Source organism: Gamsiella multidivaricata (genome assembly GCF_025024155.1).
Source record: "Gamsiella multidivaricata strain RSA 2152 chromosome Unknown BC939scaffold_32, whole genome shotgun sequence".
Lineage (NCBI taxonomy): Eukaryota > Fungi > Mortierellomycota > Mortierellomycetes > Mortierellales > Mortierellaceae > Gamsiella > Gamsiella multidivaricata.
Genome location: NW_026251740.1, coordinates 78,150 through 97,040, shown reverse-complemented (window position 1 = coordinate 97,040; position 18,891 = coordinate 78,150). Strand labels below are relative to the sequence as shown.

The 18,891-nt window shown below is 49.4% G+C and overlaps 4 protein-coding genes across 4 annotated transcripts; all 4 read right to left on the bottom strand.

Annotated features, from left to right (window-relative positions):
- Positions 1–1,714: 1,714 nt before the first annotated feature.
- BC939DRAFT_492949 (kinase-like domain-containing protein) lies at positions 1,715–6,074 on the bottom strand. The gene is made up of 6 exons (XM_051559542.1): positions 5,575–6,074; positions 5,396–5,451; positions 4,336–4,535; positions 3,774–4,230; positions 2,811–3,653; positions 1,715–2,385 (listed from the first exon to the last, which is right to left on the bottom strand). The coding sequence occupies exons 1-6, from the start codon at positions 5,621–5,623 to the stop codon at positions 2,107–2,109; spliced, it is 1,884 nt and encodes a 627-aa protein (XP_051412229.1). The 5' UTR covers positions 5,624–6,074; the 3' UTR covers positions 1,715–2,106.
- Positions 6,075–8,159: 2,085 nt separating this feature from the next.
- Positions 8,160–10,808, bottom strand: BC939DRAFT_451298 (uncharacterized protein). The gene is made up of 6 exons (XM_051555643.1): positions 9,855–10,808; positions 9,577–9,750; positions 9,170–9,469; positions 8,908–9,051; positions 8,595–8,782; positions 8,160–8,449 (listed from the first exon to the last, which is right to left on the bottom strand). Exons 1-6 carry the CDS (start codon positions 10,627–10,629, stop codon positions 8,369–8,371), a joined length of 1,662 nt encoding a protein of 553 aa, XP_051412228.1. The 5' UTR covers positions 10,630–10,808; the 3' UTR covers positions 8,160–8,368.
- A 1,600-nt stretch (positions 10,809–12,408) lies between these two features.
- Positions 12,409–14,179, bottom strand: BC939DRAFT_503110 (uncharacterized protein; the record flags this gene model as incomplete). The annotated part of the gene is made up of 4 exons (XM_051560365.1): positions 12,409–13,422; positions 13,549–13,706; positions 13,871–13,948; positions 14,110–14,179. The coding sequence occupies 4 exons, from the start codon at positions 14,177–14,179 to the stop codon at positions 12,409–12,411; spliced, it is 1,320 nt and encodes a 439-aa protein (XP_051412227.1).
- Positions 14,180–14,976: 797 nt separating this feature from the next.
- BC939DRAFT_451293 (uncharacterized protein) lies at positions 14,977–18,890 on the bottom strand. The gene is made up of 2 exons (XM_051555642.1): positions 18,674–18,890; positions 14,977–18,372 (listed from the first exon to the last, which is right to left on the bottom strand). The coding sequence occupies exons 1-2, from the start codon at positions 18,716–18,718 to the stop codon at positions 15,061–15,063; spliced, it is 3,357 nt and encodes a 1,118-aa protein (XP_051412226.1). The 5' UTR covers positions 18,719–18,890; the 3' UTR covers positions 14,977–15,060.
- Position 18,891: the final 1 nt, after the last annotated feature.

Here is an 18,891-nt window from a genome sequence, read left to right as displayed (position 1 = left end):
GTATCACATTAGTTGACTTCAACGAACATTTTGAAACCAAAAAAATTCTCAAAGACCACACTTAGAGCACACGATAGAACTAGCTTACACAAGACTCGCGACCACTTTATAGGTCCTGACACCCTCAGATCGTTCACCGCGCAAGCTCAACCCCGAGGCCCCATCTCCAACTTCGAATTCCTCATCCTTATCTGTCGTTGTTGAGCCGTCCTCTTTACCATCATCCTTGGTCGGAATGGCGGCTGGGTTAGTCTCAACCATGGTCTCGGCTGAGGCGAGCGTCGATGCCGATCCTCGGCGGAGAGCTTCGACAGAGCGCATGAACTTGCCTCCACGGATAAACTTGCTAAAAGTCACTTTGCTGAAAAGATTGGACGGGAGTGCGCCCGGTGGGGCTGTGGCGGTCTCCATCCGATCTACAGATCTCCGAGAAGATTCGAAAAAAAAAAAAAAAGGGAGGCAGAGAAAAACTTCCGTGAAAGAAAGTACTGTGTGGAGAAGAGAAAGTGCTGTGTGAGGGAGGTATTAAAAAGAAGGGGGGTATCCTTTGCTGGGAGAAAGAGAAAGGAAAAGAAAAAAAAGAAAAAAAATGTAAGGACGGGGGAGAAAAAATATGAACGAGCGTTTGAATGTGCGATAAAAGTCGGGCAGGAACCAAGGAGGCAGTTGGGTTGCGCCGTGTTGTTTTTTTGTGGTCAGGAAGGTATGGAAGTTGGAACTGGGTTCTCGACTACAAAGGAGATGCAGGATAGAAGACAATTTTTTTACACTACTATAAGCGATCGCATTCAATCCACCCAGTCGTCTACGTTCCATATGACGCGAAAGAAAAAAAGAGAGGAAGTGTAAATGGAAAAAAAGGGATCGCCGGAGGTGGTGCAATTCAATCAAACAAGGTCAGTAAATCAGTAATGATGAGCAAAAGTCCCTATACTCCATGGGGTTTGAGAGGATAGGCGGAAGCCCTTTTTTCACCGCCAGAACGGCCTCCGCGAGCTCCATTCCTGTGTCACCAACTTTGCTGTTCCACAACGAATGGTGTCTCAGTCCGGCGAAATCGCGTTCAGTTTCCTTGCGATGAACGCGTTTTCCTCCGTGGACGCTGTGCTGCCCCAACCATATTATGTTATTGGTCAGTATCCAAAACCGCCTTCTTCCCACGAACACGACGTTTGGCCGCGACTTTGTCTCACAGCAAAAGTGCATTTTCCCACTGAGACGATTACTTTTTATTATTACTATTACCCGAAACATATACACCACCGGTGGGACCCCTACCTGGATGCAGGGACGTCATGTCCTTCTTATCCCATACCACTATTACCATTACCCCATCTATTACACCGCACTCTGAAGCATTTTATTTTATTTTATTTTTCCTTCCTGCAATCTTGGACCGATTCTAGACGCCGCTGGTCTCCGATCATCGGTTGCTCGTTGGACTGGACCCGTTAAACGCGTGCGAGTGCCGCTGCTGATTCGTTCGATGCTCGACCGTTACATGTGGCATTCGGTTTTTTTGAGGTAGGGTTGAATCTGGATCCGAAAGCGCGAAGCGGAGCGCTCAGACGCAACAGGGAGTGATTTTTCACAACGTTCATTCCATCCAACTATGCACCATCCACATATTTTTTTTTTATATGTACCTTTTTTTTTACAAACATTTCATTACCGACACGAACACAATGCGTTTCAAGACAGAACCAGAGTTTGTTTCGCCCACAATGTATCGCGATTGTATTGTACTGTACATGATTATTATATTAATTAATAGTAAAGCAAGCCGTCTATAGGATCGATTTAGTTAATAGGTGAGGCCCAAAGACCAAAATGAGATCAACCAACAGAGGTAGGAATGAAGGAAGGAGACCACGGCATTGCAGTGGCCGTTTCAGAGTCCAGGGATCTATCGTATCCCGACCCTCATTCCCCATCACCTCCCATCTCTCATGCAATTCCCCTCACCAGTAGCTGTGGGGAAACATTCTAGACGCTCACGCCCACGTTCACGTTCACTGATCGCGATTTCGCACCCACTCTGGCGGATCGCCCACAGACATGGTGACGGGGTCGATGAGTCCATTATAGTTCTCATATACCGTATAATCAAACGTCGTGAACTCTCGGTCGATTAACGCCATCTGGTACGCAAACTTCTCCTTCCGTGACATGTTGGCCGAAGCCATCGTCGGATCCGCCGCCGACGTCTTTGCGTTCGCGTTCGCGTTCGTGGTCGTGGCAGGCATTGGGGATGTCTGTCGATGGACCGGGCCTTGGTACTGTTGTTGTTGGTTCGAGTACGGTGGTTGGGAGATGTACTGCTGCTGTGCCTGCTGTTGCTGTTGTTGCTGTTGTTGCTTTTGGAGAGGGTTGGGCTGCATCGCACTACGCATGGGCAGAGGATGGGGCAAGGGTGCTCCCCCGCCGAGAGAAGAGGATGACGACGTTGACGTTGATGTCTGCTGCTGCTGTTGTTGTTGTTGTACCTGCTGCTGATACTGCTGCTGATATTGGTGCTGTTGCTGTTGCTGTTGCTGTTGTTGCTGCTGCTGCTGCTGCTGCTGCTGCGACGAGCCAGGATACGACCGTCCCGTCAGATCGTCCTCATCACAGTAATTCTTTCTGCTTTTATGATGCGGAGCCTGGGCTGGAGGATTATATGATGACGAGTAACCGTTTGCCTTTGACGGTACCGCTGGCTTGGACAGATAGATCGCCGTGACTCCATGACCTTGGGGCCCCGAGGTCGAGTATGTGTATCCACTTGATGTGCTTCCACTGTGCATCACCCCTGCTCCAGTGGCACTTACCGGTACCCCGGGCTTTTGCTGGGGCTGCTGCGGTGGGTTCAGCGGAGGATTCTGAGTCGGAGGCGGTGGCAAAGAAGCGGTGGGATGACGACCGTACGCGCCTGGCTGGCTCCGAACCGCTTGACCTGAGTGACGAGACGCAGACGGAGGCGGAGGCGTTGGGAACTGTACATTCGGTGGTATAGGCATCCCACGTCCTCCTGTAGTAGAATCCCCTATGGACTGGTACTGCGGTTGCCTTGGCTGCGGAGACCCCGCATGCTGTGATGGCTGTTGTTGCTGCTGCAGGTAGTTTTGGGGCATGGGCAGCGGCTGGGAAAGATGTATATGGCTGCTGTTGGTGCTGCTCGAGTTACTGTTATCGCTGTCCTTTCCTCCCCCTAAATAGAGCTTGGACCTCTTTTTCATCAGCTTATTCTTCTCGGACCGATTCTGCTGTTGATCCCATGTATTGCTCGCGTTGTATTCCTCCGCGGAGACGGCCATGGCCTGCATCGCCAACTCTGTCGCTGCCAACGCTGCCTCCTGCTCGGCCTTCAACCGCGCATTCTCTTCCTTCAAGGCCTTGTCCTTCTCTTTGATCATCCTCTGCGCTCGCTTCCGTGTGGATCGGTACGTAAGCGGCTCGTCGTCTAGCAAGAGTTCCTCCAGATCAAATGTCGCGTCAAAATTGTTTTGCTCTGTCGACGGCTGGAATTTCGGCGTGAGCTGCTTGGTCTCGAGCATATACCACCAGTTATCGAGATTGCCCTGGTACGCGCCCGCCTGGAAGAATGGATGTCTTCGGATTCCCTCCATACCGCCCTTGATCCCCAATCTTTCCTTTGGGTCTCTTGTCAGGAACTATTTTTTCATTACATACAACCCATGTATTAAAAATAAGATTTCTCATGAGGAATCGAAATATCATATGAAATGAGCCCCCCGTTTTTGATGCCATGATAAAAAGAGATGTCGACATACCCCGCGCATGGCCGAAATGCACTCGCGTGAGAGACCCTCCTTCTCCGGATACTCTATCGTCTGAGTAGGGATCGCTTTTTTGAGATCGCTGACGCTATCGGTCTGGAACGGCCGCCGGTTATAGATCGCCTCGTAGAACATCACGCCCAGGGCCCACCAGTCCACACTGGTGCCGTACCCTGATCCGACAAAGACCTCTGGCGCCATGTATGCGACCGTTCCTGATTGTGAGGTCAGCATTGGCTTCTGTGGCGTGAGTTTGCATCCAATGTTGAAGTCTGTGAGATGTGCATGTCCCTTCTCGTCCAGGAGCACATTATCGGGCTTGATGTCCCGGTGTACGATGCCTTGAGAATGCAAGTGTATTATGGCAGAGCTCAGCTCAGCGACCCAGAACCGCACGACGTCCTCTCCAAACTGCCGCCTGTTCAGATGGAACCGCAGATCGCCACCCATCCTGTAGTTTTTACAGTTGTGAAAATAAAATAAAATTAGAGTGAGATATTAGAGCAACATGCCTGCAAAATAGTAAAAAAAAAAAAAAAAAAAAAGATTCGCTTACATGAGATCCATGCACATGTACATGTATTCGTCGTCTTGAAATGCGAAACGCATGTTGACCACAAAGGGGTGGTCGAGTGTTTCGAGGATCTGACGTTCCCGTAGTACGTTCCGTACCGCGTCCATCTTGATGACCTGTGCCTTGGAGATATACTTTAGGGCATATACCTTTCCAGTATCGCGCCTCTCGACCATCCGGACCTGGTAAACATACAGCAAAAAATAAAATAAAATCCCAGGTAATAAAAAGGGTTAGCTTAGCGCTGCAGTTCCTTGAGAACAACAATTTCCGATCTATTGATTTGAGCCGCTTGTCCACTCCCCCCTGAATCGTTTGTTATTCGAGATCGATCGCGTGTGAAGTTTGCTCAAGGGAAACAAACAGATGGGGCAGTATGGGGCAGATCTACCAAAAAGAATTACTATGGTTCCCCGCTCTCTTTTTTTCCCTTGTCTCTCTTTGGTTCTGATCCTCGTGCAAGCTCACAATTGCACCTAAATTTTTTTTTCATGTGTCCGCAGAAGGATACATTCATTGGTGTCGCCTAACCTCAGAAAAGTCCTAATCCGGTCCCGTAACTCCACTCTCTCTTTCTCTGACTTTAATAATCGGAAGCATGGGATTTTAGCCGTTATGTCTTCTGGGCTTCGGAATTTAGAGTTATTTTGTGTGCGTGTGTATGTTATGGTGTGGTGTGAAGGTTTACAACAAACTAAGAGAGCCGCGCCTGTCGACTGGGACTAAAGATGATGAACTGATCGGACAAGCATAAAAGGGGGGATCACGCACGATGAGCCCTGTCCTAGATCCCAGGTGGTAGATCGCAATGTGGAATCGGTTGCTGAATGTGGTGAATGCCATTTGTGAATGTAATAGGTTTCATGGGAATAATGTATCGCATATACGTATGTATATTATATTTTACTTCGCCGTGTTCCTGTCCTGCATAGCGTCTCAGCGTGTGCCGAGTGTGCTACTGCTGTCCCCTCCCTCATGAGTCATGTCCATGGGTCATTGCTAAAATTGAATGAGCAAGTCAGGTTGCTGTGATTTCCTTTACCTTGCCAAAAGACCCGCGGCCGATGCTCTTCAGCAGCTTGAAGTTAAGGAGATTGACTGCAAGTTATTAAAGAAAAGAGTCAATTGAGGTGGTCAGTTGAGTGTGATTGTTTGCTACTGTAGGTTGGTAGGCTAACAAATTCTTGATATTAATAGTTCGGTTGCGCTAAAGGGACATGCCTTCATTTTCAAAAGCATCTTCGTAATCTCTACTGGAGCCGTTTCCCATGTCGCCGTTATTGTTGTGGTGCAATTGTTACTGCGTGAGTGAGAAGAATCGAAGGAATAGCAGTTTTGGCGTGTGGAAGGAAGTAAGGATGGAGGATGGAAAGTAGGTGGCTGTGTATGCGTGTGTGCGTGTGTGCGTGTGTGCGTGTGTGTCTGATGATTGCTCAGTATCAATAATGTGTAGAGGAGGTTAATGAGAGAGGGCGAGAGCGAGGGCGAGGGAATGAAGAAAAAAAAAGAAAAAGAAAGCGGCGTCGATCTCAGGAACTGTCTTGGAAGAGCAATTGAGAGAGCTACGGAAAGGGGAATGAGATTCGAGAGTGAGAGCGACAACAGAAAGAAGTGCGAGAGAAAAGAAAAAGAAATGTGAGAGAGAGCGAGAGGAAGGAGAAAGAGAGATGAGAAGGGAGAGAGAGGTGGGAGAGACGTGGAGAAGGAAGGACAGATCGGAGAGAAAGGGCGGCGGATGACAAAGGGAGAGGAGCCGACTAATGACGAGGCAGAAAATACGAAGCTAGTCCTATTTTTGTTAATATGATTTTCCTTAGAAAACGCCATTTTTGAATCAATTGAAAAGAGTCCGATTGAGCCATCGAACGAAATAAGGAACTAAAAAAGACCCTTGCCAGTGCAACATCAACAAACAACAGCGCACCTAAACATGTGTACCTGAACCATCATAGGCACCGTAAGCGTGTGTACCTTCCTTTTCTTTCATTCTTTTTCCGCGCTTCATTCATAAATCTATTGGACAGCACGTCTGTGTGCAATGAATAAAAAGAATAAAAAAAAATAAAAAAAGCAGCAGGCGATCCTCTACTTGGATATCATCCGCAAATATCGGTCTCGATCCTATTCGTTCAAGTGGAACGCATGTTCGAGTACCTTTCGTTTTGCAAACATCAGCAACGTCAACAGCAGTTCTAATAAGGATAGGACTAGGAACAAGAACAACAACTGCAGTTGGAAGCAAGACATGCGCAACCACGTCCTTTGCTCTCTATCTCTCTCGCCTTCCCTCTCTCTCTTTGGTCCTATCTTTTTGTCCGCATACAATTCTCACATGCAAAGACAAAAGAGGTATCTGCACTACAGCCTATCTCTCAGAGCGCCTTGCTCTCTGGTTAGACCGCCTCTCCTGAACCCATCGTCTAACTTGTTTTCATCGTTAAAGAGGGGGTTTTTTTTCGTAGTGCAGTAGTGCAATCGGGTTAGGCAGCATAATATTTGTTCTGCCTTTGATAAAGAGCACAATGTCTCATCCTCATAGCAGGCGTCAAGACGCGTGTGCATGTGTTGTTTAGCTCTCATGTAACCATCGAAGTGAATCAATCCACGGATCCCAAGAAGAGAAAAAACTTTTCTGCAGGATTCACAACCGCATTCATAGGGCATAAGTTCACATGCAGTCTATTAGACTAAACATGATGGATAACGAAAAAGCTTTGAATGACCCTGACCCACTCTTGCCATCTGGTTTAAAGGAAAGAAAAAAAACAACAACAACGTGGCAAGGAATTCGAATAAGCGATTGAAATCTGAATCTGGATCGGATGAAATCCACTCCGGTCAAAACCTAGTTAGTTCTTGTGCTGCCCATATTACATAAACCAAAACTCGGACTCACAAAATCTACGACAGACTATCCCTGCAGTGCCCTCCCTGTCTTTGTACTGTACACAGTAGCACAGTGCCCTTCATACAAATTACGCTCTCTTCCTTTTACTTGCTCGCTCGCTTGCATGCTTGTCTTATGCTCTCAACAACAAACCAGCAATTCGTCTCTCTCCCACTCTCACTCGCTCACTCACTCTTTCTATTTCTCTTTATCTCTTTCTTTCTTTCTTTCTTTTTTCTCCGCAGCCTTTCCTACATGTACAAACACTAAAAGAAATCCGCGATTGTATTTGATATCGATTCCTACTAGCCCGCATGGGGCGGAGTCACGGCTAAAATATGTAAAATTCTTTTATGCAACCATAAACAAATGACACTAGAAAATGGGGGGGAAACTTATCTGCATCATACCCCGGGGCAATTTAGAACAACCCCTTCCTAGGGTACGCACATAGCCTCCGCCGCGTTTTTTCTTCTCTCTTTATCACAACATATCCCTCCTCCGTGGTCGTATTATTGGTGCTGAACGTTAATACTGTTTACGTTTACGGCCCTGCACATTTAGTCTATATCCATGTGTCCCCTCCCCCCCAAGGCCTATTCGCCGTCTACAGTTCAATCTCAAGGGCTCGGTTGGAAAAAAATAAAAATAAAGAGCTTCTTCATAAATGATCGATCGGATTGAGCTGCTATTTGTTCGCTTCGCATTTTGTTGACGTTCACGTTGTACACGGTTCTTATGTATGAACCCAACCACCCCCCTCCCCCCCTTCCCTGGCTTACTTGGGCTAGTTCGCTCTGAGCGTCCATCAACATTCGCCTTGACCCTTGTTTTTTTTTATAATACTTTTCGAAAATAACAACCCCTGAAGTGTTGTTCAATCGATGGACAGGTCGTCTTCTGGTCATGGGTAAGATAGGTGCATTCTTTTTTTATTTTGTTTTATTGTTGGACAATTAGATCGAGAACCATCCCTTTGCTCTCGTCCTTCTTCCTCTCTATAGACAACAACAGTACCTCTTGACCTTTATCACTCGATTGGGCTGTTAATGTACTCTATTTTTTTTTTCTTCACCCTCGTTCCAAGTTCAATCCATTGGAGTCTCGTAGACCTGTGCCGTGCTCCACTCACTGTTGCAGCAGCTGTTGGGCCGCGCGCCCGCCGTAATTTCCGTCCTCCTCGTCCTGATCAACGCGACGGAGTAAAATCTAAAGAAACGACGACGACGACACCCAACGCGTTAATATCGACAAACACATTGGACCACTACATGTCATGCCTTTACACTCCATGACATTTCGAGTTCTTTCTTTCTCTCGTTTTCACTTTTTTATTTATTTATTTATTTATTACCTGGAAATCCGTGATCTGCGGTAGATACGCACAAGTACTCAGGTCCAGGATGTAAATGTCGTCAAAAACCGTCTGTCCGTCGTATCCGCCAAACACAAAGAGCCGCGAGTCGTACAGCAATGATGCATGGTATCCCCGTCCTGCAGGTGGAATCCCATAAATCTTTCTGGTTTCCCAAGACCATGTCACTACATCCATCGTACCAAGGGCATACAAACATCCATTAGAAAATCAATACAATGTTTGTCCAGGTTTTGCTTGCCGCAAATGCATAGAAAAGAACCCCTTAAAGCCCTTTTTTTTTTATCCTTACCCAAGTTCAGCATTACAACATCGCAAGAGTACCGGCTGCCATCGTGTCCACCGATCACAAACAGATACGAGCCTACCTGTGTGGCCGTATGTGACAGCCTTGGTAATGCCCTATTAATGTCAATCTTCACCCATTCTTGCGTGTCTATTAATCGAAAGCCCATTCAACCAGTCAGTCAGTCAATCAATCAATCAGTCAACCTCCACTTTGTTCAAACAGCCCACGTTTGGCATCCCTATCCTTGAACGTCGCTCCCACGTACCGAGATCCAAGACGTGCACGTCCGGGAAGCACTCGTGTCCATCGCTTCCTCCGTAGACAATAAACTGCGACTTTATCAGGTTGCTGGTGTGATAACCCCGGGCGATCGGAACCTGACCCGTCGTCCTGATTTCACTCCACCTCATCTCTGTCAGATCCAGCTTAAATGTGTCGTTCAGAGCCTGCACCCCATCGCCTCCTCCGAACACGTAGATGCAGTTGTTATACACACAAGTCGTATGCGCGCGGCGGCGACAGGGTTTATCTCCAGTTGTTTGTGGATTTGTCCATGTTAACGTGTCTAAATAAAAAACAACACCAAATCCGTTCGTTAAACGCAAACACGTTGTTGTTGTTTTTTTTCTCTCCATGCGCTTGTGATAAACAATAAAAGGGCTTTTTTGAAACATACAAGGCGCAATCCCGTACCTGTGTCGAGCATATAGAGCTCATTGAAATAATGTGGACCATCACCACCTCCAAAGACATAGAGCCGCTTATTATCGACTAATGTTGAGGAATGAGCACGACATGGTGGCGGGATAGATCCATATGTCTTTGGCTGCGACCAATGCATCGTATCTATCCAAGTGCGAGCCAAAACGTGGTTGTGAGCTGAAAACAGCAATTGGAAGTAATTGAAAGCAATTGAAAGCATTTGCATAGCTCTACTGTCATGTACTTACCAGCATCAAAGATGTACAACGTATTAAAACAATTCTTTGAATCGCATCCTCCAAAGATATACACAGACTCTCCGACCAAGTTCACCGTTTGTGCCCTCAGTTCCTTTGGCGGTATCTGTCCATGGACCTTTGCTCTGGACCAATGCATCGCTGGAGTCGGTGCGGGTGAAACCGTCGTGCTCGGCCTTGCAGCCGCCGCTGCAGCCGCTGTCGTGATCGTCGTCGTCTGACTCTCGCCCCTGCCCCTATGCCTTCTCGACGATGATGAGTGACTTCCTGCTCCTGCCCCTGAACCTGAGCCTGATCTCGACCCCGCGTGATGATGATGATGACTACCTGCACTCTGCGCGCGCTGATGGTGATGGCTGTGGGGGTGCGGATGTCCAGGATGGATATGCTGGCGCGAAGGGGACGAGGTCGGTGTTCCGGCAATATGGGCCGACGACGTCGCACCAGGGCTGGACACTCCTCTCTCGTGAGCCGAATCCGAGTGTGCGGCTACGGCTTTTGGGACCGAGGGTGAAGGGCCCAGGGTCGGGACAGAATCGGCCGATACGGTTTGACCCTCGGCATAGCCCGCATTCTCCTGTGTCGTCGTCGAAATATTCTGTACTGCTGCTGCTGCTGCTGCCCCTGGGTGTGCGACAATAGCTTCGCCTGATCCGACAGATGAGAACGAGGAGTTCATGTGTGCAGGAATCGACTGACTGTTGACATTACTTCCAGACGAAGGCGATGATGGTGATGATGGCAGATGCTGCCTATGAGTGCTCATTGGTGGACGACTGATCGATCCGGACGATCCTGGAGAGGAGTTGGCGCTCTGTCCGTATTGTTGTTGTTGTTGTTGTTGTTGTTGTTGTTGCTGAACCTGTTGTTGCTGGACCTGTTGTTGTTGCTGCTGCTGCTGCTGGGCCTGTTGCTGTTGCTGCTGCTGCTGTGTTATAGGACTGATAGTTGTTGACATTGTACCTGTGGAAAGACCTCGACTGTGCTTGACCGTGAAAAAGCTGTTATTGCTGTTTTGACCTCCGCCGGTCCCACCACTGTTGGCAAGGATGCTCTGACTGACGGCGTTGTTGAGGATGCTGTTGCTGATAATCGCTCCCTCGCGGGCGGTGCCGTTGAGGCTACTAAAGCTATGTGAACTGCCAATGCTTGTGCTACTCGTGTCGGCGCCTGCTGGTGCTCCTGCTGCTCCTGCTGCCCCGGCTGCTGTTCCTGCTTGAAAGGAAGACGATGGAGGACGATAAGAGGACGATACTGTCTGCTGCTGTTGTGGGGGGTGGCGTGATGACGCGCGTGAAAGGTATGGTGGGGGGTAATCCTGCTGCTGATACTGGTCAATTGAAGCACTGGTGTTGTTCGTTCGTCCTGTTGAGGGCGATCTCCTAGTTGCTGAGAGCGGCGGGGACTGGACTCTGGACCTTGAAAGCGATGGAGGTGGCGATAAAGAAGGATTCGATTAGTGAGTGTGAAGTATTAAAAAAAAGGAAGGAGTTGATTTGGCTCGAAAAAGAACGATGATAAAAGAAGCGAAGAAAGAGTCCGAAAGAATATCAAGGCATCAATCTGCTGTCGAGGGTTCATTCTCCACGGAGGATTAAGATCCCAGGTAATGGACACCTCCTTGGTTATCTGTCCTCTTTCTTTTCGCTTCATATCCTGCTTCCCCTGAACATCAGTTGCTCGTGGTGTTGGGCACCGTCCTGTGCGTACCTGGACGAGGTCGAGGGAGTGGTTGGTGACCGTGGACTTCCAGGCGGGGTTTCTTCCAACGGAACAGTAAACTGAGCCATCTTTTTCCTGTTCTCGATGCAAAAGAAGAAGGAGGGTGGGGTGGATGAGGAAGCGGAAGGTGGAAGGTGGAGAGTAGCGGCAAAGAAAGGCGGAGAAAAGAAAAGAAGGGAGTAGGAAGAGATAAAGATTGAAGAAAAATGAGATAATGGAAGAATAAGGAAGGAGAAGAAAGAGGCGGAAAGAAAAAGGCACTGTCACCCAGTATAGTAGCTGTGTATAGTCCCATTTGTCCCATTGCCCCCAACCGATGAACCAGTTGCCATGGTCGCACGAAGCTCTCATTTGGAGAGAAAGGAGAGAAAAAAGAGCGCGGTAAAGAGAACAAACACAACCCGGTGTTGCACACATCATGCCCCATCCCCGTCCCTGTGCTATTACACCATGTATACCATGGGACACATGGTCCAGTATCCGCATATGTGCCTTCCAAGGTGTCCATGGGAAAGCAAAGGGCTTTTTTATGACGTAGTCTACATATGAAAGATGCTGCTGCAAGTCGAATAACAGAGCTTACGACTGCATTGCATATTGCATCGCATTTGCATTACATCCTTCACATACATAAATTCCTGTGCTTTTGTTGTTCTCAGTCGCTGTCTGTAGCCGTTGTTGCCATTATAGATAGAGAAAAAAAACAGGCTGTTTATTATGTAGCTACGGGGTAAAGCAATTGGAAATTGGTACTACTCCCAAGGTCAAGCGTGACATGGGGCGTGGTATGGATAAAATACAGGTACCTCTGCCTTATTGTTTCTTAAGGCGAAATGTCGCAGTCGAGGAATCCCTGTTCATAATGGCTCGAGACCAACACCCTCTGTCCCGAGACCGCGATCGCGGAGGGCGATCCAAACTCACTTCCATCATTGCTAATCACCGGCTCCACGAACAACTGGTACCTATACTTCCTCGGTGTCTCCTCCGGATCAAACACCGCGTCCTTTCTCGGCTTCGGGCGCGTCTCGCCCACTCTGACCGGGTACAGGTTTCCCTTCGAGACTACGAATCCCGCCTTCTTGGACGGGACCGCCTCGCGATCCTGCAACTTCTCCTTTGCGACCTGCACATAGTCGTTCCACTTTGGATGCGATACCGTCACCAACGTCTTGAACTCGGGCTCATAATCGACTCCGACATTCACGGCCTTGGTGTGCATGATTTCCTCATTCATCATCCCTGGCCACGCAATCGTCAGCCTCTCGCGCGTGTCCGCACTCAACACCTTCTGCTCCTGATGCTCCGCCGATAGAATATGGGACTTGTACAAATCGACCGTACCACCCTTGGCCTGAGCGATCCACAATGAATCCGGCTCATGTGAGGACGCTACGCCTGTAGGCATTTGGAACCGCCATCCGACCTCCTGTGCTATATCCGCGCGCGCGTTATAATACACCAACGAAGCTGCGGGCAAATTGTACTTCTCCTCATATTCACGCTTCCAGTCCGTGAGATTGTAGCCGTGGTCATTAACGACATGGAACGAGGGTGTGTCATCGTGTTGGTGGACCATCGGCGAGGCCGACGCCGCGATCTTGTTGGCCGCAAAGAAGTGTTCGCTCGAAATCGTCTTCTTGTAGACCAGGGATTTACGGGCAGGGTAGTAGTACAGGACCTCGACCCGGGGAACTTCCAATGGGACGTGGTTCACGACCAGGACGACGACGCGTGCGGGAGTACCATCCTCAGAGGTCGGTGCGAACGAGATGCCACTTGGGTGGAACGGGCCCTCAAAGCCCTTGATCGTCAGCTTTTCTGCAGGTGATCCAGGCTGGACAACAAAAATAAATAAATTCATTTGTTATTCACGCAGATCTTTAACCGACAAACTCTTCTTGTTCTTCTTGCTTCCAAGCAATGACAAGTATAAAAAAAAAAAGATTGGCGACATGATTACCTTGTTGAGGTCATAGACCCAGAGTGCACCATCTTCAGTCATCTTGGCCTCATCAAAGACGCTGGCTGCAAAGTTGCGGTGAGGCAATGAGGGATCGCAGGCCAAGAATCCGAGGTTGAGGTTGCGCTGGATACGGACATCATCACAGTATGCAGGTCCTGAAAGCAAATATCCACCAAATACACAAAGCAGACATACAACATTGAAAGGCAGGAAGTAGTTTAGTTTCTGTTTAGTGCTTTGGGTCCGAGGATGAGCGAGACTCTATCTCATAATGGCGACATCTTATTCCCACGCATTAGCAAAAAAAAAAAGAACTCACCGGAAACGCGCTTGCACCGTTCCATGCCAAAGTTCTCCACAACTGATGGGCCCTCCAAAAGCGTTGTCGTTCTTTGCACTGAAGGTAAGGGGAAAAAAATATATATATGAAAATAAAAACGTATGCAAAGAGAATGGGAGATCAGACAAAGTAGGTTGTTAGTAATCGGTCAAAGGCAAGGTTCATTCCTTCATCATTCATTTTTTTTCTTCTAGGGAGCACTGCAAAAGCAAACTTACTGGGGAGGTAGACAGCGACGCCGACCAAGGCCGTGAGTGCGCTCAGGACGAGCAGTGAGGTTGATGGCATCTTTTTTTGTTTTTCCTTATTATGTTTCTGGAGTTGTTCCTGAATCCGCTTTGAGGTGTGAGATGATTGTTTTTGGTCCGAGGGGCAAAGCTGGTTCTAAAACAGGTGCTGGCTGGTCCAAGTGGATAGGATGAAGACCAAGAAAAAAGAAAAAAGAAAAAAGAAGGAAGGAAGAAAAACGAAAAAGAAGAGATGAGGTGAGATGAGATGAGAATGAGAAAAAAAAGGATTAAACACGGGTGTAGTTGTCAACAACAAAACGGTTGGACTTGGGTCGCGTTTCCTTGGTGGGTTGGGCTGCTCTTTCTTTGCCACGCACGCAATCCAATCGAATCCACTCCATGCACACCTCGTTCTTGTCACACCCTTATTTTCCATTGACCAATCCTAGCAGCGAGGAGTGTCCTCTTTTGCTCTCTCGCACACAGCAACCTTAATCTCGCTCGCCTCTCGCTCGCCTCTTCGAGGCTCCTGCTCCCTCATTTTGTGTGTGTACAGTACATGTACACACTCATTTCTCAAGAGGAAGAAGGTCTCTCCGCCGTGAGAACTAACGGTCTAATCCCAGCCAGGTAATAGGCAACTCTATTTGTTTGTGTGCATCCTCATTTTCGGGAGCGCATCCGTTTGCTCCGTGGTCGCACCAGCTCTCTCCTTCGCTCTTTCTCTTTCCCAACAATCCATAGCTCTCAAAAGTCTCTCTTTCTCTTTATCATAGTCTATTACTAGTCTATCATTCCAATCCATAGCATTTAACATTAGTACGAGTCTACCAAGAACCTCAGAGAGAACAAAGTGTGCATAAAAGGCTTTCATATTTATATATTTCAAACCATTCATCAAATGACATTGAAAACGTACAGAAAAGAAGCTACTGTGAACTAATGACGATGATGACGATGACCTGAGCCTGGCTCCTCCTCCGCAACTCGGACACGGGGCTCCTCACCCATCATCTTGCCCTGGATCTCGTTCTTCTTCTCCTTCAAGTACTCGCCAGCACCCTCTTTTGCAGATTTGATCTTCTCAGTCGATCCCCCCACGGAGGCCTTCGCATCCTCACGAGCCTTGTTCGCCAGCTCCCTTGTCCGCTTCACGTAGTCTCGCGACTGCACCTCTGAATCTGTCCAGATCTCCTCTACCTGCTTCAACAACTCATATGCCTTCGTCCGTGCATCCGCACCAGCACTCTCCAAGCGGTTCTTGGCTGCCTGCTCCAACTCCACCAACTTGTCTGCTACCGTCTTTTCATCGTCCTTGCTGTTCGTATTCTTGAACACGTGCAGATCCGACATCGCAGTCTCCTTTGAAGCCTTCAGACGGTCCGCCAAAAAGTCCTTCAGACCAGACAGGTGTACCTCGACGTTGTTGGCTAGGATCTCGGCCTTGGATCTGGCCTTTGTACGGTCCTCCTCGGCCTTGTTTCCAATCTTCTTGATCGAATCCACAGATTGCTGCTGCAGCTCCGATAGACGACTCTCAAGATCGCCGCCTCGGTTGCGCCAGTCTTTAACATAGGACTCAAAAGTCGCGTATGTCTCGCGGTTGGCCTTCTCGAGATCCTGGGCTGACTTCTTGGCGCCGGTAATGTGCTCATCGATCGCGTCCTGCAGCTTCGTCCATAGGTTTTTGCTCTCCGTGTCCTCGTAGTTGTGGAACTTGCCGAACGAGGCCTCGATGCCAGCGAGCATAGCCGCCAATGATGCCTTCGATGCAGCGTGCGCATCATGAGCCTTGTGCTTCACAGTCTCCTTGGTCTGCTCGACCTTCTCGCCGGCACCCTTAACCTGCTGGGAAACATAGTCCTTGGCCTTGTCGGTATTCTCCTTGCCACCCATCACGATCTGGTCTGCTGAAGACTTGATCCATTGTGCCTGATCCTGAGCAACCTCCTGAGCATTCTTAGCACGACCCTGAGCAGTCTTCTTGAGGCTTTCAGCCTGGTCCTGGACAGTCTCATGTACACCCTTGACGTGGCTATGTGCGGCGTCCTTGATACTTTCGGTCTGGACTTGAGCATTCTTGGCATGGCTATGAGCGGCCTTCTTGATGCTCTCGGTCTGAACTTGTGCATTCTTAACCTGGTCCTGAGCAGCCTTCTTGAGGCTTTCGGCCTGGCCCTGGACAGTCTCCTGTGCACCCTTGACATGGCTATGTGCGGCGTCCTTGATGCTTTCGGTCTGGACCTGGGCATTCTTGGCGTGGCTGTGTGCAGCCTTCTTGATGCTTTCGGTCTGGACCTGGGCAGTATCTTGTGCGTTTTTGACACGGTCCTGAGCATTCTTCTTGAGGTCATCAGCTTGCTTGCTTGCAGAGTCATACGCCTGTTGAGCCTTAATCGATGCGTCATCAGCCATCTTCTTTGCTTCCTTCTCCTTCTGCATCTTTGCAAGCTTCAACGCGGCGGCCTCTTCCACTGCAAACTTCTCCAAGGCAGCCTTCTTCTCGCCAGCATAGTCTGCAACGCGCTCAGCCTCGTCTTCAATAACTTCCTTGGCATTATGCGTGGAACCGACGACGCTATCGACGATATAGGCACCGGCTCCCTGGACGCGCTCCTTGGCCTCACGTGCCTTTTCGAGCAGAGTCTTCTTGATACCATCCGACATCTTGCTAGCGTCCTGCATGGTCTCATCCGCCAGGTTGCGCAGGTACTCGGCCTCGTCCGAAGCGGCCTTCTGCGCGTCCTGTGCCTTCTTGGCGACGGTCTCAGACACGGTTCCGACAAACTGCTCCGCCATCTTCTGAGCATTATGTCCCTTCTCTGCGGCAGTGGCCCTGACCTCTTCAGCATTCGACACCGCGGCCTGCTTGCTGTCCACGGCAGCCTTCTTGGCATCGCCAGCCTTTCCGATAACCGCAGCCTTGATGGAATCCGAGTACTCGTTAACAACCTTTTGGGCGCCAGAGGCCTTCTCGTTGATGGCCTCCTTGATGTCATTAGCGCTAGGCATACCGCCCTTCTGATGTTGTTTCTTGGTATGTGTAGTTGCCTCTTTGATAGTGTCGACCTTTTCGAGCACGGTAGCCTTGAGCAAAGCCGAGTACTCGTTCGCGAGCTTCTGAGCGTGTGCCGTGGCCTCCTCTGCAGCCTTCTGCGCGTTCGCGGCCTTCTTCAAAAGCGTATCCTTGGCACTGCCTGCCTGAGCATCCGCATCAGCCTTGGCCTGCTTGGCCTTCTTCTCCGCGACCTTGGCAGCCTCATGGGCCTTCTTCTGTGCGAGTCTGGCCTTCTCGGCCGCACGGGTCGCGGCACGGCCTGGCTTGGACTGGTTCTGCTTACTGAAACGGGTGTGGAAGATCTCGTCCGTGTGCTTCGCAAAGGACTCCTTGGCGTTTTCGGCCGCATCATACACAACAGCAAAGGTATGCTCTGCGTACGGGTTGACGTGGTTCATGTACAAAGCCAAGGCGGTACCATAGACTCGAGCCACTCCAGTCGAAGCACGGTCCCAAACAGATTGAGTATGTGGCGAGACCTTGTTGACAACGGGCTGGACATGGGTCGCATGGAGGCGCCAGGCGTGGTCGCGAACGCGCCCAACATGGTGCTGTGCCTGCTTCTGGTATCGGTTGACGTGGGCCTTGACATTATCGTCGTAGATTGTATCGAAGGCCCTGTTGATATGAGGTTGAGCATACTGGCTATAAGAAGTCCAGGCCTTGTCCTGTGCAGACTTGATTACGGGCTGGGCAACATTGGAATAATACTTCTGACCCTTGTTGTAGATCGGACGACCGTACTGGTCAACATAGGGTTCGAATTGCTTGGTGATGGGTTCAGAGTAAGGACGGAGCCAGTTCTGGAAACGGACGATGCCATCGCAAACCGCGTTTGAGCTCGGATCCTTGGTTTGTGGGCAAACAAAGAAGAGGGTGTAACCCAGATAGACGAGGAGCACACGGGTCATGAAGCGACGGAGAGAACCCTTTTTGACACTGCCGCTAGGGACGGGAACCGCGGCACGAGCGAGATCGGTGCGTGTGGCTGGTTCGGGCGGCGCTTGGACCTGTGGACGACCTGGTGCTTGTGTGATGGTAACGTTCTTTTGGGAGGAACGCGAGCGGATGATGGGGACAGGCGTGGGTACGACGAGGTCGCCGTCGTCCTTTTGGTGACGAGGAGATGCTGAGCCCCGGTTCTGGGCCAAAATCGGCGCCGGAGGCAATGGTGGGCTAGATGATGGGGAGATCTGCTATAGACCAAAAAACGGGTGATGAATCGATTGTTAGCGATGTCATTGCCACTATGATGCACATACCACCACACTTCTTTCGTCATATACAGTGAAATGATACACAAGAGTGAAATTTGCTGAGCATTTGGATGGCTCGTGCAACAAGCCCATCCACGCAGCGGAGAATAGCGACGCCCCATTTGCACGTATTCACATACATACGCATGTACGCGCACGAGAAGAAGGATAAGAAGGCGAGGAATGTGGTGTGACAAGGTAGGCTACAGAGAGGGAGAGGAGAAGGGGAGATACTTACGCTATTGGTCCTAGACCCTGCGCGTCGTTGCTTTGCAGACGACATTGCTTTCTGTTCGAGTGAAAGCGGAATGAGTAATGTCGATGAGATGAGAAAAGGGAGAGAATATGTACAAGGGAGTGAAGAAAGGGATGCAAATGTGGGGGTGTGAGAAAGAAAAGAAACAGCTTTTATTTATACAAAAGGGAAGAAGAAGAAGAAAAAAAGGAATGTGAAGA